The sequence below is a fragment of the Peromyscus eremicus genome, chromosome 23, assembly GCF_949786415.1.
Source record: "Peromyscus eremicus chromosome 23, PerEre_H2_v1, whole genome shotgun sequence".
In the NCBI taxonomy this organism is placed as follows: domain Eukaryota; kingdom Metazoa; phylum Chordata; class Mammalia; order Rodentia; family Cricetidae; genus Peromyscus; species Peromyscus eremicus.
In genome coordinates, this window is record NC_081438.1 from 5,954,903 (window position 1) to 5,972,957 (window position 18,055).

An 18,055-nucleotide genomic window follows, 5' to 3' on the forward strand; every position below is an offset into this window, starting at 1 on the left:
TGCTCACACAAACCGAGGTGGTCGAGGCTAGCCACTTTATGTGCCGTCGTGTGGCAATCATAGGATGCTCACACAAGCCGAGGTGGTGGAGGCTAGCCACTTTATTTGGCTGCTCTTTCTCTCTCTCCCTGAGACAGGATTTTACTGTGTATCCCTGGCTGTCCTGGAACTCACTAGATAGACCAGGCTAGCCTTGAATTCACTGAGATCACCTGCCTCTGCTTCCCAAGTGCTAGGATTAAAGGCGTGCACCACCACACCTTGCCTATGAATTCTTTTTTTTAAAAGTATTCTCTCTCGGGACTAGAGAGATGGTTTACCAGTTAGGAGCATTTGCTTCTGTGACAGAGGACCTGGGTTTGGTTCCCAGCATTCTCCTGTCAGCTTACAGCTGTCTGACTGTAGGTCCAGGGGACCTGGTGCCCTCTTATATAAAATAAATGCTTATATAATTTATGCATTTTAAGTGACATATATAATTGCGTATATCTGAGCTATAGCATGGTGTTTCAGTATCTTCAATACCTGCCTATTTACTTATTTTTTAAAGAGTTATTTCTTTTTCTAGGTGTGGTGACATAAGTCTCAAAAAAACAAACCAAACTAAACCAAAACACTATGTGTGTGTCTGAGTATCGGTCAGTGTGTGCACCACATGTGTGTGAGCATGTCTATGTGTGTGTCTGAGTATCAGTGTGTGTACCACATGTGCATGAGCATGTCTGTGTGTGTGTCTGAGTGTCAGCGTGTGCACACACGTGCATGAGCATGTCTATGTGTGTGTGTGAGTATCGACACGTGCACCACACGTGCATGAGCATGTCTATGCAGCCTCTTGCCACTTACCTTGTTTACTCAGCAGTACACTCATTGAGTAGATAGATGTCAGGTGCCCAACGTGCACCAGACGATGCTTTAGATACTCCAGATACAAGGGGACAAATGGGCGTCACACCTCAATGTCCCGAGAACAACAGACAGTTATGTGACAGTTAGGGACCCAACAGGATTATAATGAGCTAAACGATGTCTCCCACCCAGGCACCCTGCAGCCCTAACTTGTAGCACCATGCATCAGACCTATTTATGACGGTGCTGTTCTGAACAAACCTACCGAACTGTGAACCCTGTGAGAAAGAACATAACATGCAATTATATGTAGTACTTGATAATAATGAATGACTCTCCTACTGTTGTATGTATTTGCTCTACTATCCCGTCTGTCATCTCAGTGTACACTTATTAAGTATGAAAGCGTGTGTCAGGCTCCGCCGCTGCCGGCAGCAGCCTTATGCGTGTCTTGGAGTCAGGAGGCTCTGCTGATAAGACAAAGAAAATTATAGACGCTCAATGTGATGGAGAAGTGTTACCCTGATCTAATGGTTACACGTTAAAGTATGCAGGCGTGGGGCTGGAGAGATGGCCCGGCAGTTAAGAGCCGCTCCTCCCGAGGACCTGGGTTCAGTTCCCAGCACCCACACAGAGGTTCACAACCATCAAGGTGATGTAAATAACACCCTCTTCTGACTTCCAAGAGCAACATGGTGCACATGCATCCATGCAGGCAAAACACACATATACATAATAAAATAAATGAATCCCCTCACCCCCCTTTTTTTCTTTTTGGGCAGGGTCTCCTGTGCAGCCCTAGCTGTCCTGGGTTGATCTTTAGATTATTTCCATGTTGTTGCTGATGGGAGTTTAGGATCAGGTTGCTTCTGAGTGTTTTCTGTTTAAGTTTTCATCACGGGCCTCTTCATGCACATCTTTCCGAGCATGTGTTGAGGGTTCTGTGAAGGATGGATTCCTAGACCTTGAAAGGCTGGACTGAATTCAGGGAAGGAAGCTGTCGATTCTGCTGAGTTGGTTTTTTTGCCCCCCCCCCCCCCCCTCAGGTCCAGTTGTCTGTCTAACAAAGCCACGACCTGGGCTGCGTTTTCATTACAGTGCTCTGTATCTTTTGGTTTGCCTCAGTATTCAGTACCCACTGGGCCCATAAACACTAACTAAAAGTTCAGAGAGATGATGAGTCCATATGGTTTTGGGGTCATAGAAGCAGCTGGTATGGGGAGAAGTTGTGAAGGGCTCCCCTCATATCTCTCTTTTAAAACACCCAGGGGCTTGATTTTAGCATCTCTCCTATTCACCCTAATATTGCAAAAGCCTTTGGGGAAGAAGATAGAGATTTGGAATGCTTTCTTGCAGTTCTGAAGGTGTCATCATTTTTGCCCACAAAGCAGTTTGTCTAATGTGTGTGATTTAGATGCCGGATTGTCCCCAGTGACGGGCCCACTGTTACTGAGTTGGGCAACATCGTAAGCAATTTTGGGGCCCAAGGCCTGAAAGAAAATGAAGAGAGATCGGCCTTGTGTACAGCGGCAGCGAAGTCAGGTTCAAACACAGAAAGCTGCAAGCCAGCGCATTTGGTTAATTATAATTCAGTACTCAAATAGTTGACACATGAAGGAAGCCGGGAAAGGGATGAGGGGGAAGGCAGACAGGGCTTGGCATGGTGATGTGAGAGCGAAGGGGAAATGCTGTGTGGCTCCCAAGTTTGCGTTCAAGCTGTGTGCTTTGCATAGACACATCAATTCTACTTTATTTCGCACGTGTAGAGGTCAGAGGACAAATTGCAAATTACAGGAGTCAGTTCTCTTTTTCCCCCATGTGGGTCGCAAGGATCAAACTCAGGGCACCAAGTGCCTTTACTCACCGAGCCGTCTCTGTGATCCTAGATCTCCTTTTGAAACAGTGCTCACAATGAACGCATGTAGATCCACCCACTACTCTAGGGTGGTTCCCCAAGGGACCAAGGGAGCTTTGGATGACTGGCCAACATCAGAGTAGGGGTCGGAAGACAGCCAATACCAGGGAGTTGACCATATTTGCCTTCCGGCCAAGAGAATTCAGCTCCACCTTTGCAAGAGAGAAAGGGGGTGGATGATGCAGTGAACATCTCGTGCTGGATAATTCATCCAAGTGCCGCTCATGACTGTTGTGAAAGGTGTTAGGATTAGTGGCGGAACCAATGTTAGGGTTAGTGGCAGAGTACCTTGGTGGGTCTACGCAAAGGTCTGCTGCAGAGATCACACCATGCAACAGATCTCACCTAAGAGGTGTACTGGGGGAGAGGGAGCAAAAGGCTGTTGCTGAGTGGGGACCCGAGAAAGATCTAGAGGATAGAGACAGAGAGACAGAAAGACCAGAAGACAGAGAATGAGCAAGCGAGAGCCATGGTGTCGGGAGGGACCTTTTACAGGGTATACGAATCACATAGGGAATGTGCCACACCTGGCGGTGGAGGGTAATGACCTGTCTGGTGGCTGCCAGGGCTGAGTCCCTGAAGGACACGCTGGGGCTGTACCTGATTTCTAGCAAAAGGGCCTTCCTCTTGGTTCTGGAATAACATGGGGAGATGATGTGGCCATAGGTTGGGGTTCCCACAAGGAACTGGTTCCAACTGCCCCCTGCCTCCGTAAAACTAATAGCCACAGATCCCTTTTGTGGACTAGTGTGGCGTTTGCATGCACCTGCACATGCGTCATTATGGGTTGCTTGGGATGCTCACCACAGTGCCTTTGTGTGGATTCAGTGTAGATTTCTGTGTGCCACAAACTCAAGTTCTGCATTTTGAAATTTTGTGGAATATTTTCTGTTCTGAATGTTTTTTAATTATTATGGCATGCATGTGAATAGATAGGTTCGTGCACAGAGGCCCAGAAGACAACGTTTAGGGGCTGATTTCTCTCTACTAGATCATTCATCTAGGGAGGGGCTTCAGATTCTCAGGCTTGCATGGCAAGCTCCTTTACCCGCTGAGCCATCATGCTGGCCTTCAAAATGCTTTTGATCTGTGTTCAGTTGGTTGAATCTGTGGATATGGAGGACCAACTGCGTAAAACTTCAGTGTCTAGGGGACATTTCAGAGCAGTCTCTTAGTTTTCTTTTTTTGGTGTGTGTATCTTTCTTTCTGTGTGGCATGCATTTAAGTGCACAGGTGTGCGAACCCACAGAAACCTGAGCAGGATATCAGGTGTCATTTTCTATCATTTTTCACCTTATTATCTTGAGACAGGGTCTCTCACTGAACCACAAGCTTGCCATTTTGGCTAAGCTGCCTGGCCAGCAGGTCCTTGGGGTTCACCTGTCTCTCACCTTTGCTGTTAGGGTTGCAGGCATGTGCCAGCATGCCTGGCTTTTTATGTGGGTGCTGAGGATTTGAACTCAGGACCTCAGGCTTGCAGAGCAAATGTTCTTATTCACTGAGCCATTTCCCCAGGCCTAGTCTTTCAGCTTTCAATGTGATACCTAACTATGGGATTCTCCAGGGTAAGTTTTTTTTTTTTTTGGTGTTGGGATTTGAACCCAGGACCTCCTGTATGCTGAATACATGTTCTGCTACTGACTGTACCCTTGGCCTAAGATAATTTGGGTGATAGGTATTTCCTGATTTCCTTTGTTTGTAACCCCTATTTCTGATGCAGTTCCCTTGTTCATCACTGGGTACCATTTTTAGATCATCACCACTGTTCCTTACATTCTTGCAAGTCAGTAGAGTTCTCGGTCATCAAGAGATGTCTGTCTCACAGTGTTACTAACTGCGTGCGAAATCCTGCACCACCACCACTCCATTAGTCCTGTATTTCCTACATTGATCTCAGCCTGAGCCGTTGCACTTGGGAAAGGAATAAGACCATGTCAAGAACGAGTCGCAGGCTCATCGGGTGTGTGGCCGGCAACCCAGCCTCTGGGCCTGGGCGCTAAGTGTGTACTGCTTTCAAGCACTGCCCTAGATTAAGGCCAGGAAAGCAGTCCTCTGAAGTAGTGCAAGGGCCAGTGGCACAAATCCAGGCAGAGCACATCTAGCTAGAGTGGAATGATCTGCAATCAACTCAAAGGCTGATGGGAAATCAGGGGTCATGTTGCTTATGTTACATTGTAATGCCAGTCTAAATACCGCCACGCTTGTTTGACCCCCAGCGCTGCCCTGCAGCCCTCAGAGGAAGAAGAAAAGCATGGCATGTGTGCTCCCTTCTTATTTTCTAAGTCTACAGGATTCGAATTATAGCTACCATGGAAACCGTACTTTGGAATTTCTGGAGCCCTTAATTTTAACAGATAAAAACACTTTTGTGCCGATTTTATAATTATTCATGATGGATGAGAAAGTGACTAAACGTCTTTTGACAGGGAAGGAAGGCAGAACACATTTTTCTTTCTTTCTTTTTTTCCCCTCTTTCGCAAAGATGCATGCATTTGAAGTGTATTTTTTTTTCACCTGGGTGTAAATCTTCCATCTTCCACAGACTCCGACACAATAGCTGAATTACGGGAGCTCCAGCCTTCAGTGAAAGACTTTGAAGTCCGAAGTCTTGTGGGTTGTGGTCACTTTGCTGAAGTGCAGGTGGTTAGAGAGAAGGCAACAGGGGACGTCTATGCCATGAAAATCATGAAGAAGAAGGCTTTGCTGGCCCAGGAGCAGGTAGGAGCATTTGAACCTCTGATCCTTCTTCTGTCTGTACCAAACGTTCACCACAAAGACAATAACCTGCTAATTTGCTGTCTAAGATCAAGTAAGATGTTAATTACAGATACGTGAGCAAAAAGACCTCTCATGTCCTTTAGCTCTCTTCAAACTGGTGCTGATTAATTTTGCAGGCTCAGAAATTTCCAAAGGTTTCTTTGTCAGTCACGAGTCTGTAGTGGTATTTTATTTTAGAACCACGTTGGGCTTTTCAACTAACGATTGTAGGGTGATCTCTCGGGACCCCAAGCTTCGGTCTCAGGGCCACGCCTCAAGATGGGGCAGATTGGACAGTGTCTGCATGTGCGCACGCTTAGGTGTTCCCAACGTGGGCACACATGTTTAATTTTCCAGCAGGCCTTTGCAGAAGTCAGAATAAAACCGTGCTCCCTGGCCTTCAAGCTGCTTGTCTGATGACAGGTCACGAAGTTGTCTTTTAGTTGTATTTTTTCTTCCTTTGAGGAAAGGCTGCTCTCTCCAGACATATTGATTCATTGGCTGTGTGAGAGACACCCATCACCCTTGGAGTTCAGGCAGTCATTCATTAGTTACAGGCATTCTAGTGCACATTGTGTGTCCGGTAATGTACCCAGCTCCGTGGGAAGCCTGCAAAAGGAATTTAAGTCCCATGGCCGTTCCTTGCAGGTTGAATAGCAACCCCCAGACGTGGAGGGAAAATGCTGATCTACAAAGCAGGCACTTAGCAGTTAAAGCACCACAGAGCGGGAATTAGCAGAGTCATTAGCGGTGGTGTGAAGGGCGATGTTGTGAGTGAGCCAAGGGCAGTCGGGAAAGTCCTTAGGATGAGAGAGAATGGAGGCGGAGAAGTGACGGGAACTTGCCAGGCAGACCTGTGGCTGAGGGTGACATCCTGGAGGTGAGGGTTCTGGGGTATTGTTCAGGGGTGTGTGTGTGTGTGTGTGTGTAGAAGGGGAGTGTTTGGCACTTTAGACCTAACAGAAAAATGAAGACATCTGGGTGGAAGATCTCAACAAGTTTAGCTTTTCCTTGTGTTAAACTTGACATAAGGGAAAATTTCCCACGTTAACCATTTTCACTGTAGGATTCAATGGCATTAAGAAGTTCCACCGTGCTGCAGAATGCCACCATCCATTCCTAGAACTTTGCCACCATCCCTGGGTTAGTCTCCCACCCCGCAAAAAAGGATGTGAGAGAAACCATGTCAGTGGGGAAAATGGGCTGTTTTGACTCTCGGCATCCAGAGATTTCCGCCCCCACTCCCCCACCGAGGTCAGCTGGCTTCATTGCTTTAGGCCTGTGGTATGGCAGAGTATCATGATGGAGGACGTGTGGCCACTGAAACAGGGAAAAAGGAAGAGAGAAAAAGGAGAGGAGGAGACAGACCCAGGGACAAAATGGTCCTTCCCAGGGGATGCCCACCAGTGACCACCAACTAGACCCCACCTACTACCATTTCCTACCATTTCCCAGTAGCCCATTAAGTTATTAATCCACACATGGATTAATCCATTGATGAGGTCACAGTCCCATGAGCCAATCATTTCAGGAGGCCCCCATCTCCGCACACTGCTGTACTAGGAACCAAGCTTTCCACACACCGACTTTTGAGGGACGTTTCAGATCCAAATCATCATCCTCCTAAGCAGAAACCAAAGATCCCTTTTGTGTTGTTGTTTTTTTGTCCTCCGAGACAGAAACTGCAGCAGAGGGTGGGAAGCTGCTTGTCAGCGTCCAAGCATGATGTGGCTTCTGTGTTTCAGAATAAAGTGTGAGCAGCATCGGAGGGAGGGAAAATGACAAGACAGTGCCTGTGATTAGCAAGTCAGGAGTGGGAGGTGCTCCCTCAGCTTCCCCATCCAGGGAAGTGCTGTCCGTCATCCCTGCTCGCTCACTGAGCATTCTTCGTGCCTGGCATCTTTCTAGGTCCTCGGGTAGAGGCGCATGATGTTAGCCCAGCCTTGCACTGCTTGTGTTTTGGGTGGGAACTAGTGCATGTAAGACGAAACAAATCCTCCATGCCACAAGCGGGCACGCAATCGAGATTCCAACAGATGCACTTTCCTCCAGGCCAAGGACCTGAAGTGACCGTGGTGCAGAGGTGTGGGCCTGGGTTTTGAAAAATCCTATTTCTACAGGAGCTAATAAAACCCACTATCACTGGTAGATGTATCACTGATTAAGAGTCAGTATAAAGGAAAAGCAGGGCTCCTAATGGAGTCGCCGTGAGGATTTGAGATGTAAGGATATTATAGAGAAGGGCAGTGAAGAAGTGATGTATCTCACAAACAGAGCCCCGTCCCCTGGGAGAGGCCGGCGTGCTTGCATGGAGTGCTGTGACAGCCAGAAATGGTCCTCAGAGACCAGTTACTTTAATGGAGTCTTCAGGGCTCAGGCAGAATCCACGGTGAGCAAGCGAGGCTGGGGCCTGTTGAGCTACGCTTTCCCTGACCACCTCTCTTGTGGGAGCCAACAGGACCAGCCCTCCGGCACTGCCAAGTCCTGGGCTGGGCTGCCGCTTCCTAAGCGGCCCGGATTTAGCACTGAGGTTTCCAGGACGATCTTAGGGACTACACGGGCAAGCTGTTTGGAAACATTTCAGAGCGAGGGGTGGTGTAGCTCGGTGGGTAGAATGCGTGTCTAGCGTGTGTGCGAAGTCCTGGGTTCAGTCCCCAGCGCTGCATAAACTGGGTGTGCTGGCGCACATCCCGGCACTCAGGAGGTAAAGGCTTGGCACAGAGGCCAGAGTAGGACTTGGATGTCCCGCTCTGTCATTTCCCATCGTGTCCCCTCCAGACAGGGTCTCTCACTGAACCTGGAGCCAGGCCACCAGTCCGTGAGCCCCAGCGAGCCTCCTGTCCCTTTCCGACAGTGTCAGGGTTATAGGAGCACCCGCTATGCTCAGCTTTTCAATAGTTAACTTGTTTACTTGATGTGCTGGGTAAGATACCAACTCAGGTTCTCATGCTTGGATAGGAAGCGCGCTAACCACTGAACTCTCTCTCCAGCCTATGATAGTCTTGAAGCACTGCCCCCCACAAGGGAAACTGAAATTTTGTTCTTTTCTTTTCTTTCTTTTTTTTTTTTTGAAAATGTATGTATGTATGTATGCATATAATGAATGTTTTGTCCGAATGTACATTGCACACCAGAAGAGGGTCCTGGATCCCATGTCGGTGCTGGGAATTGAACTCGGGATCTCTGAAAGAGCAGCCAAGGCTCTTAAGTGCTGAGCCATCTCTCCAGCCCCTTGTTCTTTTTTTAAAACCCGACTTTTTAATTTTTTTAATTTTTTGGTGGTTTTGAGAACTGACCTTGGGGTCTGGAGCATGCTAGGCAGGCAAGTACCCTACCACTGAGTTACACCCCCAAGCCTTCAGTTTTGCTCTGGAGGCCTTTCAGCTGATTGGATGAGGCCCACCAGACTGCTGAGGGTAGTCTCCTAAAGCTGCTGAGTGCAGATGTCAATCAGCTATAGCTACACAGCACCTCCATAGCAACACCTAGTAACCCGGGTTAGTGTTTGATTGAGAAGCTGGTGTTTTGGCCTTTCCTGGTTTCTGTGTAAAATTACCTACCGCCGGGCGGTGGTGGCGCACGCCTTTAATCCCAGCACTCGGGAGGCAGAGGCAGGCGGATCTCTGTGAGTTCGAGGCCAGCCTGGGCTACCAAGTGAGTTCCAGGAAAAGGCGCAAAGCTACACAGAGAAACCCTGTCTCGAAAAACCAAAAAAAAAAAAAAAAAAAAAAAAAATTACTTACCAGAAAATCTCACACACGCCCACACTTGTGCATGCACACCACACCACACCACACCACCACCACCACCACCAACAACAACAACCAAATGACTTGAAATATATCTGTGTGCTTAGTATATATGTCCTATGACAGGGATATTTTCCCATGATCCATCACGCCATCAGAACATTAGCAGCAGTACGTTCCTCTGACCCCATTCATGTTTTACCAGTCATACCAATCACATCGTTAGAATAGGACCCAGGCATTTAGTCCTTCTGTCTCTTTGATCTGAGTTGGTTCCTTCATTTTTTTTTTTTTCCTGAATCCTTATGACCTCGATGGTTCCTATGACAGCAGGCCAGTTATTCCATACAATTCAGACTTAGGTGCTATGCGTGGACAGAAATATCACAAAGAAGGGCCTCTTTTCCGGTTCCCCGAAACGGATGACTCAGTTCCACGCGGCCACTTTCCGGACGTGCTCACATAGCTCGCTGGATGAAGAGGACGCCTGCCGTTCTTCACGACGGAGCTGCTTTCCCCTTGGTTCTTGCATATTTTACAGAGACAGAACTATTCCATCCTATGCCACCCTCAGTTATTGGTTTGTTTGTGCTGTGTGACTGGCCTTTCCTTGTTTCAGCCAGTGAGTGCCGTCAGTCACATCCAGAGTGTCTCCAGGGCGGCTCTTCAGGTTGGCTTTCGTCTCCTTCTGGCAGATCCCCGCCACTCTTGAACACATTTCTTGTTCTCTGGTGAGAGACGGTCAGGTTTGCCCTGCATACTTCCCCTGCACAAGCGTGTCTCCGTGGATCCCTGTTCAGTGGAAATGGCCCTTAGAGGCCAGATCTTGGAGCTCAGGGCAGTTCAGCAGCAGAGAGCACCTTGCTCTTGCTGAGCTTCGTCCCCTGCACAAACTCCTGTGAGCTCCAGCTCCGTGGGAGCCATTGCTCTCTTCAGGTCCCCTGCAGGCATCTGCACACACACAGCATAAACACACACACACACACACACACACACACACACACACACACACACACGTGTAAATACAAATAAAGAACTAGGGGCCAAGATTTTTTTTTTTTGGTTTTTTGAGACAGGGTTTCTCTGTGTTATTTTGGTGCCTGTCCTGGATCTCGCTCTGTAGACCAGGCTGGCCTCCAACTCACAGAGATCCGCCTGGCTCTGCCTCCCGAGTGCTGGGATTAAAGGCGTGTGCCAACACTGCCTGGCCAAAGGCCAAGATGTTAACCCTGGGTTTTGTGCTTCTTTTGGGCTGTCGCGGCTCTTGGACCTCTTTCGGGGGTCGGGCTAAGGAATGCATGTTTACATGTGCAGTGTAGCTGCCTTTATGTTCCCACACGTACATTCACGCAAAGACATACAGACATGCGTAGATGTACACGTAGGTACGTTTACATGTATTTATGAGGGGAACCATGTTCACACAGTTACCTCTAACTCCAGGCCAACTTTGCATCTCTGCCCTGAGTCTTTCTCTTCCCTATGCTTGTGACTTGTGAGTCAGCTTTCCATTCCAATCACACATATGTGAGATAATCAGCATATAAAGAGAACAAGTTTATTTTGGCTGAAAATTTGAAAGTTTCAGTGTAGGGCTGGGTGGCCACATTGTCTTTTTTTTTTTTTTTTTTTTTTTCAAAAACAGTTTCTTACTTCGTAATCCCAGCTCAGCTGGCCTAAAACCTCTCTAGATCCACCTGCCTTTGCCTTCTGAGTGCTGGGGTTAAAGGTCGCCCGGCCACACCCAGCCTCGTTGCTTTTGGGCCTGTGGTGAAGAGTTTCAACTGGTGAGAGTACATGGAAAAACTTCATTTTGTGGCTGGCATCAAAATAGAGAAAGATGAATGGGTTGGGGTTCCATGACCCCTTTCGGGGTTAACCCCCAATGACTGAAAGACTTTCTTATGATGAATGCCATGGGCTGAGGGCCAAGTCTTTAACTCCTGGGTCTTTGGCAGGGGCATTTCTGCCTTTACTATTTTCTTCCTTAAAAAAAAAAAAAAATTAGATTTATTTGTTTTATGTGTGTGAATGTTCTGCCTGCACGTGTGTATGTATGTGCACCATGAGTGTGTCTTCAGAGTCTAGAAGAGGGTGTTGGAGTCCCTGGAACTGTAGTTAGAGGTGGTTGCAAGCTATGATGTGGGTGCTGGGAGTCGAACCCAGGTCCTCTGCAAGAGCAGCAAGTTCTCTTAACTGCTGAGCCTGGCCGTAGCCTTGTCTCCTCACCCGCCCTACGCCATCCACCCCCATGTGCGGAGACGTCTGTCTTCCCCCTGCTCGAGCCTCTGGTAGCCCACCCTGCCTGCTGCCACACGGGATTGCCACTGCCCTCACTCTGCGTGGGCCTGGCACCGTGGCTCTCTGACTCTCCCACCTGGCCCGGACTCACGGCATCTATTAGAACCGTCCAGGAAGCGAAGGGCGGAGAGGAAGAGAAAGATGCTTCAGCTCGGATAAAGTGGATTGGCTTAAGGAGGGATGTCACGGGCATAACTGGATGGATAATGTGGGCCTGGCAGAGCTGAGACCAGCAGGTTACAAGACTTGGTGAGTGTCATGCTAAGTGATTTTTTTTAAAAACCTGGAAACATCAATTTAGACTGAAAGGCAGGACAAAGGCCGTTTCCCCTTCACATTTAGTTCTAATACAATTATCTAAAGAGTTTTCTTTTCCCTCCAGGTTTCATTTTTCGAGGAGGAGCGGAACATATTATCTCGGAGCACGAGCCCTTGGATCCCCCAATTACAGTATGCCTTTCAGGACAAAAATAACCTTTACCTGGTGAGTCTTCACATCCGTCCCCGCGGAACGAGCCGAGGCCCTGATACTCAGATGATACCGCAGATTGAAAGCGGTTCTTGCTGATGTGGTCTGTGACACCGCTCACTCATTCAGTCGATTTTCTGACTAGACGTCTCCCATTCCTTGTTCTAAAGAGTAAGAGCTGACCCACTTAGAAACAGCCTACTGTACTGCGGCTACAAAGGGCAGCAATGGAAAGTGATTTAATTGGGAATGGTCTCTAACTACCTTTAATAGAATCTTGCTTTAATTAAATTAAGTCAATTAATTTAGTTTTGGAGACAATGTCTCATTATGTAGATCTGGCTGGCCTGGAGTTTGCTGCCTAGACCAGGCTGGCCTGGAATTCACAGACAATCAGTCACCTATTTCTGCCTACCCATGCTCATTTCTTGCTTTTAATTTTTAAAAGTTAAGGTAATAATGCATGGTTGAGGTAAGAAAGTGCAACCCGTTCCCTTCTCACACGTGTGTGGAAGCCGGATGAGTTTATCTCATAGAAGCAGAGAATAGGATAGTGGTTGCCTGGTAACTGGGGTGAGGAGAGACAGAGGAGGGCTGGCTAATGGGTAGACCAGTTAGACTACTATGAGTAGTACTAGGTAAAAGGGATAAGCTTTGGTGTCCTGTAGCAGAGGAGGGTAACTCTCGCTAATAATTATTACATGCTTCACAATAACTAGAAGAGGAGAGTGGTCCCCTTGAATGGTCCCAAGACAAAGCCAGTGGGAGGTGGTGAATTGGTTAATTGTTTTGATTTGATCAATGTACATTGTGTGTATTTTTTGGACTATCATACTGTACCCCGTGGCTACACACAGTTGTTAAGGGTAAATTAAAAATGTACACCAGTATTCCCCAATCCCGCCCTAAAAATGCATATACTGGGCCAATGGGATGGCTCAGCCCCTTCGGCTGCTTGATGCCAAGCCTGAAGACCTGAGTTTGATTCCTGGGGCCTACAAGATAGAGAGAGAGAATCACCTCTTTGCAAGATGTGTCCTCTGATGTATACACACACACACACACACACACACACACACACACACACACACACACACACGCACAGTATGGTGTATGTATCTACACAGGCATACACATATAAGCATACCCAGATAAAGAAATTAATTTAAAAAGTTTAACAATGTGTACACTGAAGATGTGTGAAGTAGAACCCTGGTCCTCTGCTTTCTTTTCTTAGCTCTCTGTGGGGAACAAATGTTAATGGAGATATAGTCTCTTCCTGACCTTAACTATGTTTTACTGGGCACGCACTAATGTATATATAACCAAGAGGGTTTTTTGTTTGTTTGGTTTTTTGTTCTTTTTTTTTCTTCAGGAATGCCAGCACTCCGGAGGCAGAGGCAGGTGACTCTCTGTGAGTTCCAGGCTAGTCAGGGCCACATAGTGAGATCCTGTCTCAGACATCTTTGATGTTACTACATAGTGTTATACTTCATTCTTTTTGGTGTCAGGGATTGAACTCAGGGCCTTGAGCACGCTAAGCACACTCTTTACCACTGAGCTACAACCCTGACCTCCAGTTCAGCCCTTTGGATGATGGCATAGTTTTCCCGGGTGTCCAAATAGCGTAGCTTATGGAATGCCGAAGCTCATTTTGGGGCCCTATTTAGGTTCTTAGAGGATTAAGTTCTTAAATGTAAAGTGTGTATTCTAGAAACAACCTTTGTTCCTGGATCAGCCCCTGGTCAGACTCTCATGTCACCATGGGTGGGGACAAGGAGGCTTGTGGAAGGGAGCAGGGAGTTGTTTTTGTCTTGGACTCCCACTGGGCATTTTTTTGTTTGTTTGTTTGTTCTTTTGTTTCTTTTTTGATAATGTGACTGCCTTTGTTTCTGATCTGGAAGAATCAGCCTATTTGCCTTGGTTTCCTATGAACTGAAGTTTCTCCCTGGCTCCACCCTGCTCTCTTGGTTTTAGTGGTTTGAGATAAGTCTTGTTGTGTACCCAGGCTGGCACACAACTCAAGGATCCTGTTGCCCCAGCCTTCCTTATAGATAAGGTTGCAGGCTTGCACCAGCATGCCCAGGCCACCGAGCTTTCCTGTGTGTCTGTGGTGTGTGTACATGTTCATGTGGGTGTGTGCGCATGTGCCAGAGGCCAGAGGTTGGGTATCTACCTCAAGTCACTCTCCACTTGATTTATTTTTCAGACCGCGTCTCACTGTGTGGTCCTGGCTGGCCTGGAACTCTCTGTGTAGACCAGGCTGGCCTTAAGTTTATAGAGATCCACTTGCTTCTGCCTCCTGAGTGCTGTGTGCCACCTGGTTCCACCGTTTTTTGAGAGACAGGGTCTCTCACTGAACCTGGGCTTCAAGGATTCTTCCATTTCCCTGGTGCTGGAGTTAAGCTGTGTGCTACTGTGCATGGCTTTTTCCATGGGTTCTGGGCATCTGAATTCAGGTCTTTATTCTTGTACAGCAAGCTCTTTACTGATAGCCATCTTCTCATTCCTTCCTTAAAAAAAGGCTGTGTGTGTGTGTGTGTGTGTGTGTGTGTGTGTGTGTTGCACATGTGTGTGGAGGCCAGGGAACGACCTCAGGTTTTATTCTCAGGAAAGCCATTCACTTCCTTGTGATAGACTCTCTCATTGGCCAGAAGCTCATTAGGCTTCTAGATTAGGCTAGCTGGCCATTGAGCCCTAGGTATCCTCCTGTCTGCCTCCCTAGCACTGGGATTACAAGCACGTGCTGCCATGCTCAGCATTCACCATTCTTTTGTGGCTTCTGGGGGTCAAGGTCAGGTCCTTACACTTGCAAGGCAAGTGTTGACCACCTGAGCCATGTCCCTAACCCATATCAGCATCTGAGGTGGTGTCCCAGACTACCGAGATTGTATGATATAAAATATATGAGTTACTTTATCTTTCCAAAATCAGAGAGTTTCTGCGTCCAGAAACACATTCTTCAGCAACGTAAGGTGCTTCCTCAATCACTAAAATAATCCCACTGTGTCCACTGAGCACTTGCAGAATTTTGAGGAACAGCAATTTATGGCTTGCCCCTTCTGAAACTGAACACTAATTTGTAAATCTAAGGGCAGTGTAATCACAGGTGTATTTTAGTTAGTAAAAAACAAAACAAGATTCCGCCTCTTATACCTCTCGGCTTGGCCATCTCTTCTGTCCCCACCTTGGTTTTCATTTACATGTGTCCCTGTGTCAACCTCCCTGCAGTCCATGTGTCCTTCCCTCAGGTCTTTCACATTGTGCTACCAAGCCCTCCTGCTGTCAGAGCCCCAGCTCTCCTCCCTGCTACCCTCTGGGTGAATTCAGGCTAGCCTCATGGTTGTGTTTACCAGGCTTTAAAGCCCGTCCCTCCAAGCATCTCCTTCATTTTACCTTCGTCCCAGGACTTCCTTTGCTTTTTTGATCTTGCTTCTCTCCTCCCTGCTCCTTCAATTTCCGTTGGTCTGAACATGCTCTATTTCTCTCTGTGGGCTGGGATCAGATGTTCTCTCTAGAAACCCCTCCTGGGCCTCCTGGGATGGGGGACCATCTGTTATGTAGCCTGTACCCCCATACCCATGAGTCATGGTGAGTCTCTTCTACTAATATAATCTCCTAATGGGAACAATTATGTCTTGATGCTCCTAGTAGATGTTTACTGAGTAAATGCCTAAGATATATTCATTGGATGAATGATCGATTCCATATTTTTTCTTTCTTTCTTTTTCCTTCCCAAAACTTGGAGTACCACAAAAGGAAGTTGAACTTGGGATGTTTTGAATTTTGGTGCTTAAAAAAAATCCTTATTTGCAGTGACATCCCGTTGAGCATGGCTTGCCATTTTCTGGTGTGTGGCAGAGGTAGCAAAAATTCATCCCAGTTTCTGGTTCCATCTATCAAGGTTAGGATGTAATTCTGGCAGGTGGCCCATGGAAGCAGCGCTTTGTTGATCTGGCTCATGAAAATAATCTGTTGATTCCTGCATAATAACACAAGCCTTCACCAGTGTCCTTCCACAAAGATGTTGATTTCTACAAAGAAGACTTTGTTTCACAATTCACCATTTGCAATATGGTATCTGAATTTTCTTGTGAAATTCTTTGTATTGATATCTTTCATGCTGAAGGGCTTCTCCAGGATACCCTGGCTCTCAGAATGAACTTGAACTTGAAGATGTTCTGTTTTGTGACTTTATATTTTTTCTTCTCTCCATTCATCCCAAATGATTCCTCCCCAGTTACATATAGAGAGATACTAGTTTTGACAACAAAGAGAGCCCAACAGTTCATGTTGGTGGGGATTGCTTGGTTGTATGTATGAGTTCAGAACCCAGGTTCCTTCTGTATTGTGGCTCCTCTGTCTCTTAGGAGGCTGTCCTTCATGTGATTGCTGTTGATATCCTGGTTCCAAGTGGATAGTGAGAGAAGAGAGAAATTTAGAGAAAGAAAATTCCTTTCACACAGAGTTATGTGTGAAATTATTTCCTCTCATGCTCTGTTAGCCAGAGTTTAGACTGAATGTCCGTCTGTGTCCATCCTCTCCCCCCCTTGCTTGGGAGACGTGGACACATGCTGTCTAGCTGCTAAAAGTCCGTACATCTGGTTTTTCATTTTTGTAACCAAATTTATGGGGGAAACCATTTAAAGAGAAAGAATTTATTTCAGCCCACAGTTTTAGATTCTCAGTCCATCATGGCAGGAAGGGTGTGGCTGAGAGGGGCAGCTTATTATGGCTGCCGGGATGCAGAGAGAAAGGGAGAGAGAGAACACCTGTGTCCCTGGCCTGCTTCCCTTCCTCCTTCCATCAGGACCCCCGGCCTGTGGGATACTATCACTTATATTCAGAGTTGGTCTCTCCACTTGGATAACTCTCCCCGGAAACACCTTCACAGATAAATCTAGATGTTGCTTTACGGGCTTCTAGGTGCTTCTCAGTCCAATCAGGTTGGCAGAGACATCTTCTCATCGCACTATGGAAGAATGGAAGGGTGGATTTGGGAGAACAGTCAATAGTCCTCAGGCTCTTGGCTCCACATTCTGTATTCATGCTCACAGTGCTGTACACCTGTGTCCAGAATGACTCCTAATGGAGTCCTGATTTTTGTTGTGCTGTTCAAGGTTGGTTTTTCATAGTCTCTCAGTTTTCAACCCACACCTGTGCAATTTTGTGGACAATTAAGTAGGAACAATTTGGAAATGCGCCGTTTGTGCCACCGACCCCAGGGCCTTTGGGGACATCAGCATCTGTTTCCACCTTGAGTCAGGAGGGAGTTAACGAAGGCAGCACCGTTGTTTACCCTAGTACGACGAGGCAGCTTACGATAGCTTTGACAACGAGGAATGTGCTGTTTTGATCTCTTGGCTAGGATTATCTGAATTTCAGGCGTGTGTTCCCAACTTGCTGCTCTGGAAGCCAGGGTTTCAGAGGCTGCTGCCCATCAGAAAACCTGGCGATTAGAAGACCCATTCTTGTTTTATTGCTGTTCCTCCTTTGGCTCCAGTCCCATTGCTGGAGCCTGTTATTGCCATGCGGGTTCTTCGCCTTCAGGATAGTTGATCCACGTCCAGGTCTTGAGGCATATTTCAAGAGCGTACATTCAGAGTTTTGTCCTTTTTAGGAGTCGCAGTTTAATCGGGTGGCCTCAGTGTGTCTCCACTCCCGGAGTCTTGGATTCAGGAGGTCTGGCGGGGTGGGTAACCCAGTTTGTATTTCTCACACACTTCCATGAGCTGCTGCTGCTGCTGCTGCTGCTGCTGCTGCTGCTGCTGGTTCAGCAGCGTTGCTCTGGGAACGGTTGCCTTATAGGCTCTCTGGTTTCTGACTTGTTTCTTCCTTTACCCGGTAATATAATGTACACATCTGAAATCTCTCATTCTTCGAGGCCCCTTAGGCTGTCAGCCTAGGGCTACTCCATCATTCTGTGTTTATTTCCTTTGAACTGACCGGCACCTTTAGTTAGCCCCCCCCCCACCCCCCCTCCCCCCCTCCCCCCCCCCCCGCCCCCCCCAACAC

General features: G+C 47.4%; 1 protein-coding gene across 1 annotated transcript in view; it reads left to right on the forward strand.

The window, feature by feature from the left end:
• Cit (citron rho-interacting serine/threonine kinase) overlaps positions 1-18,055 on the forward strand; it is a 177,383-nt gene that overhangs the window by 14,432 nt on the left and 144,896 nt on the right. The window contains 2 exon segments of the mRNA XM_059248795.1: positions 5,307-5,482; positions 11,954-12,055. Coding sequence (XP_059104778.1) covers positions 5,307-5,482; positions 11,954-12,055 — 278 coding nt within the window.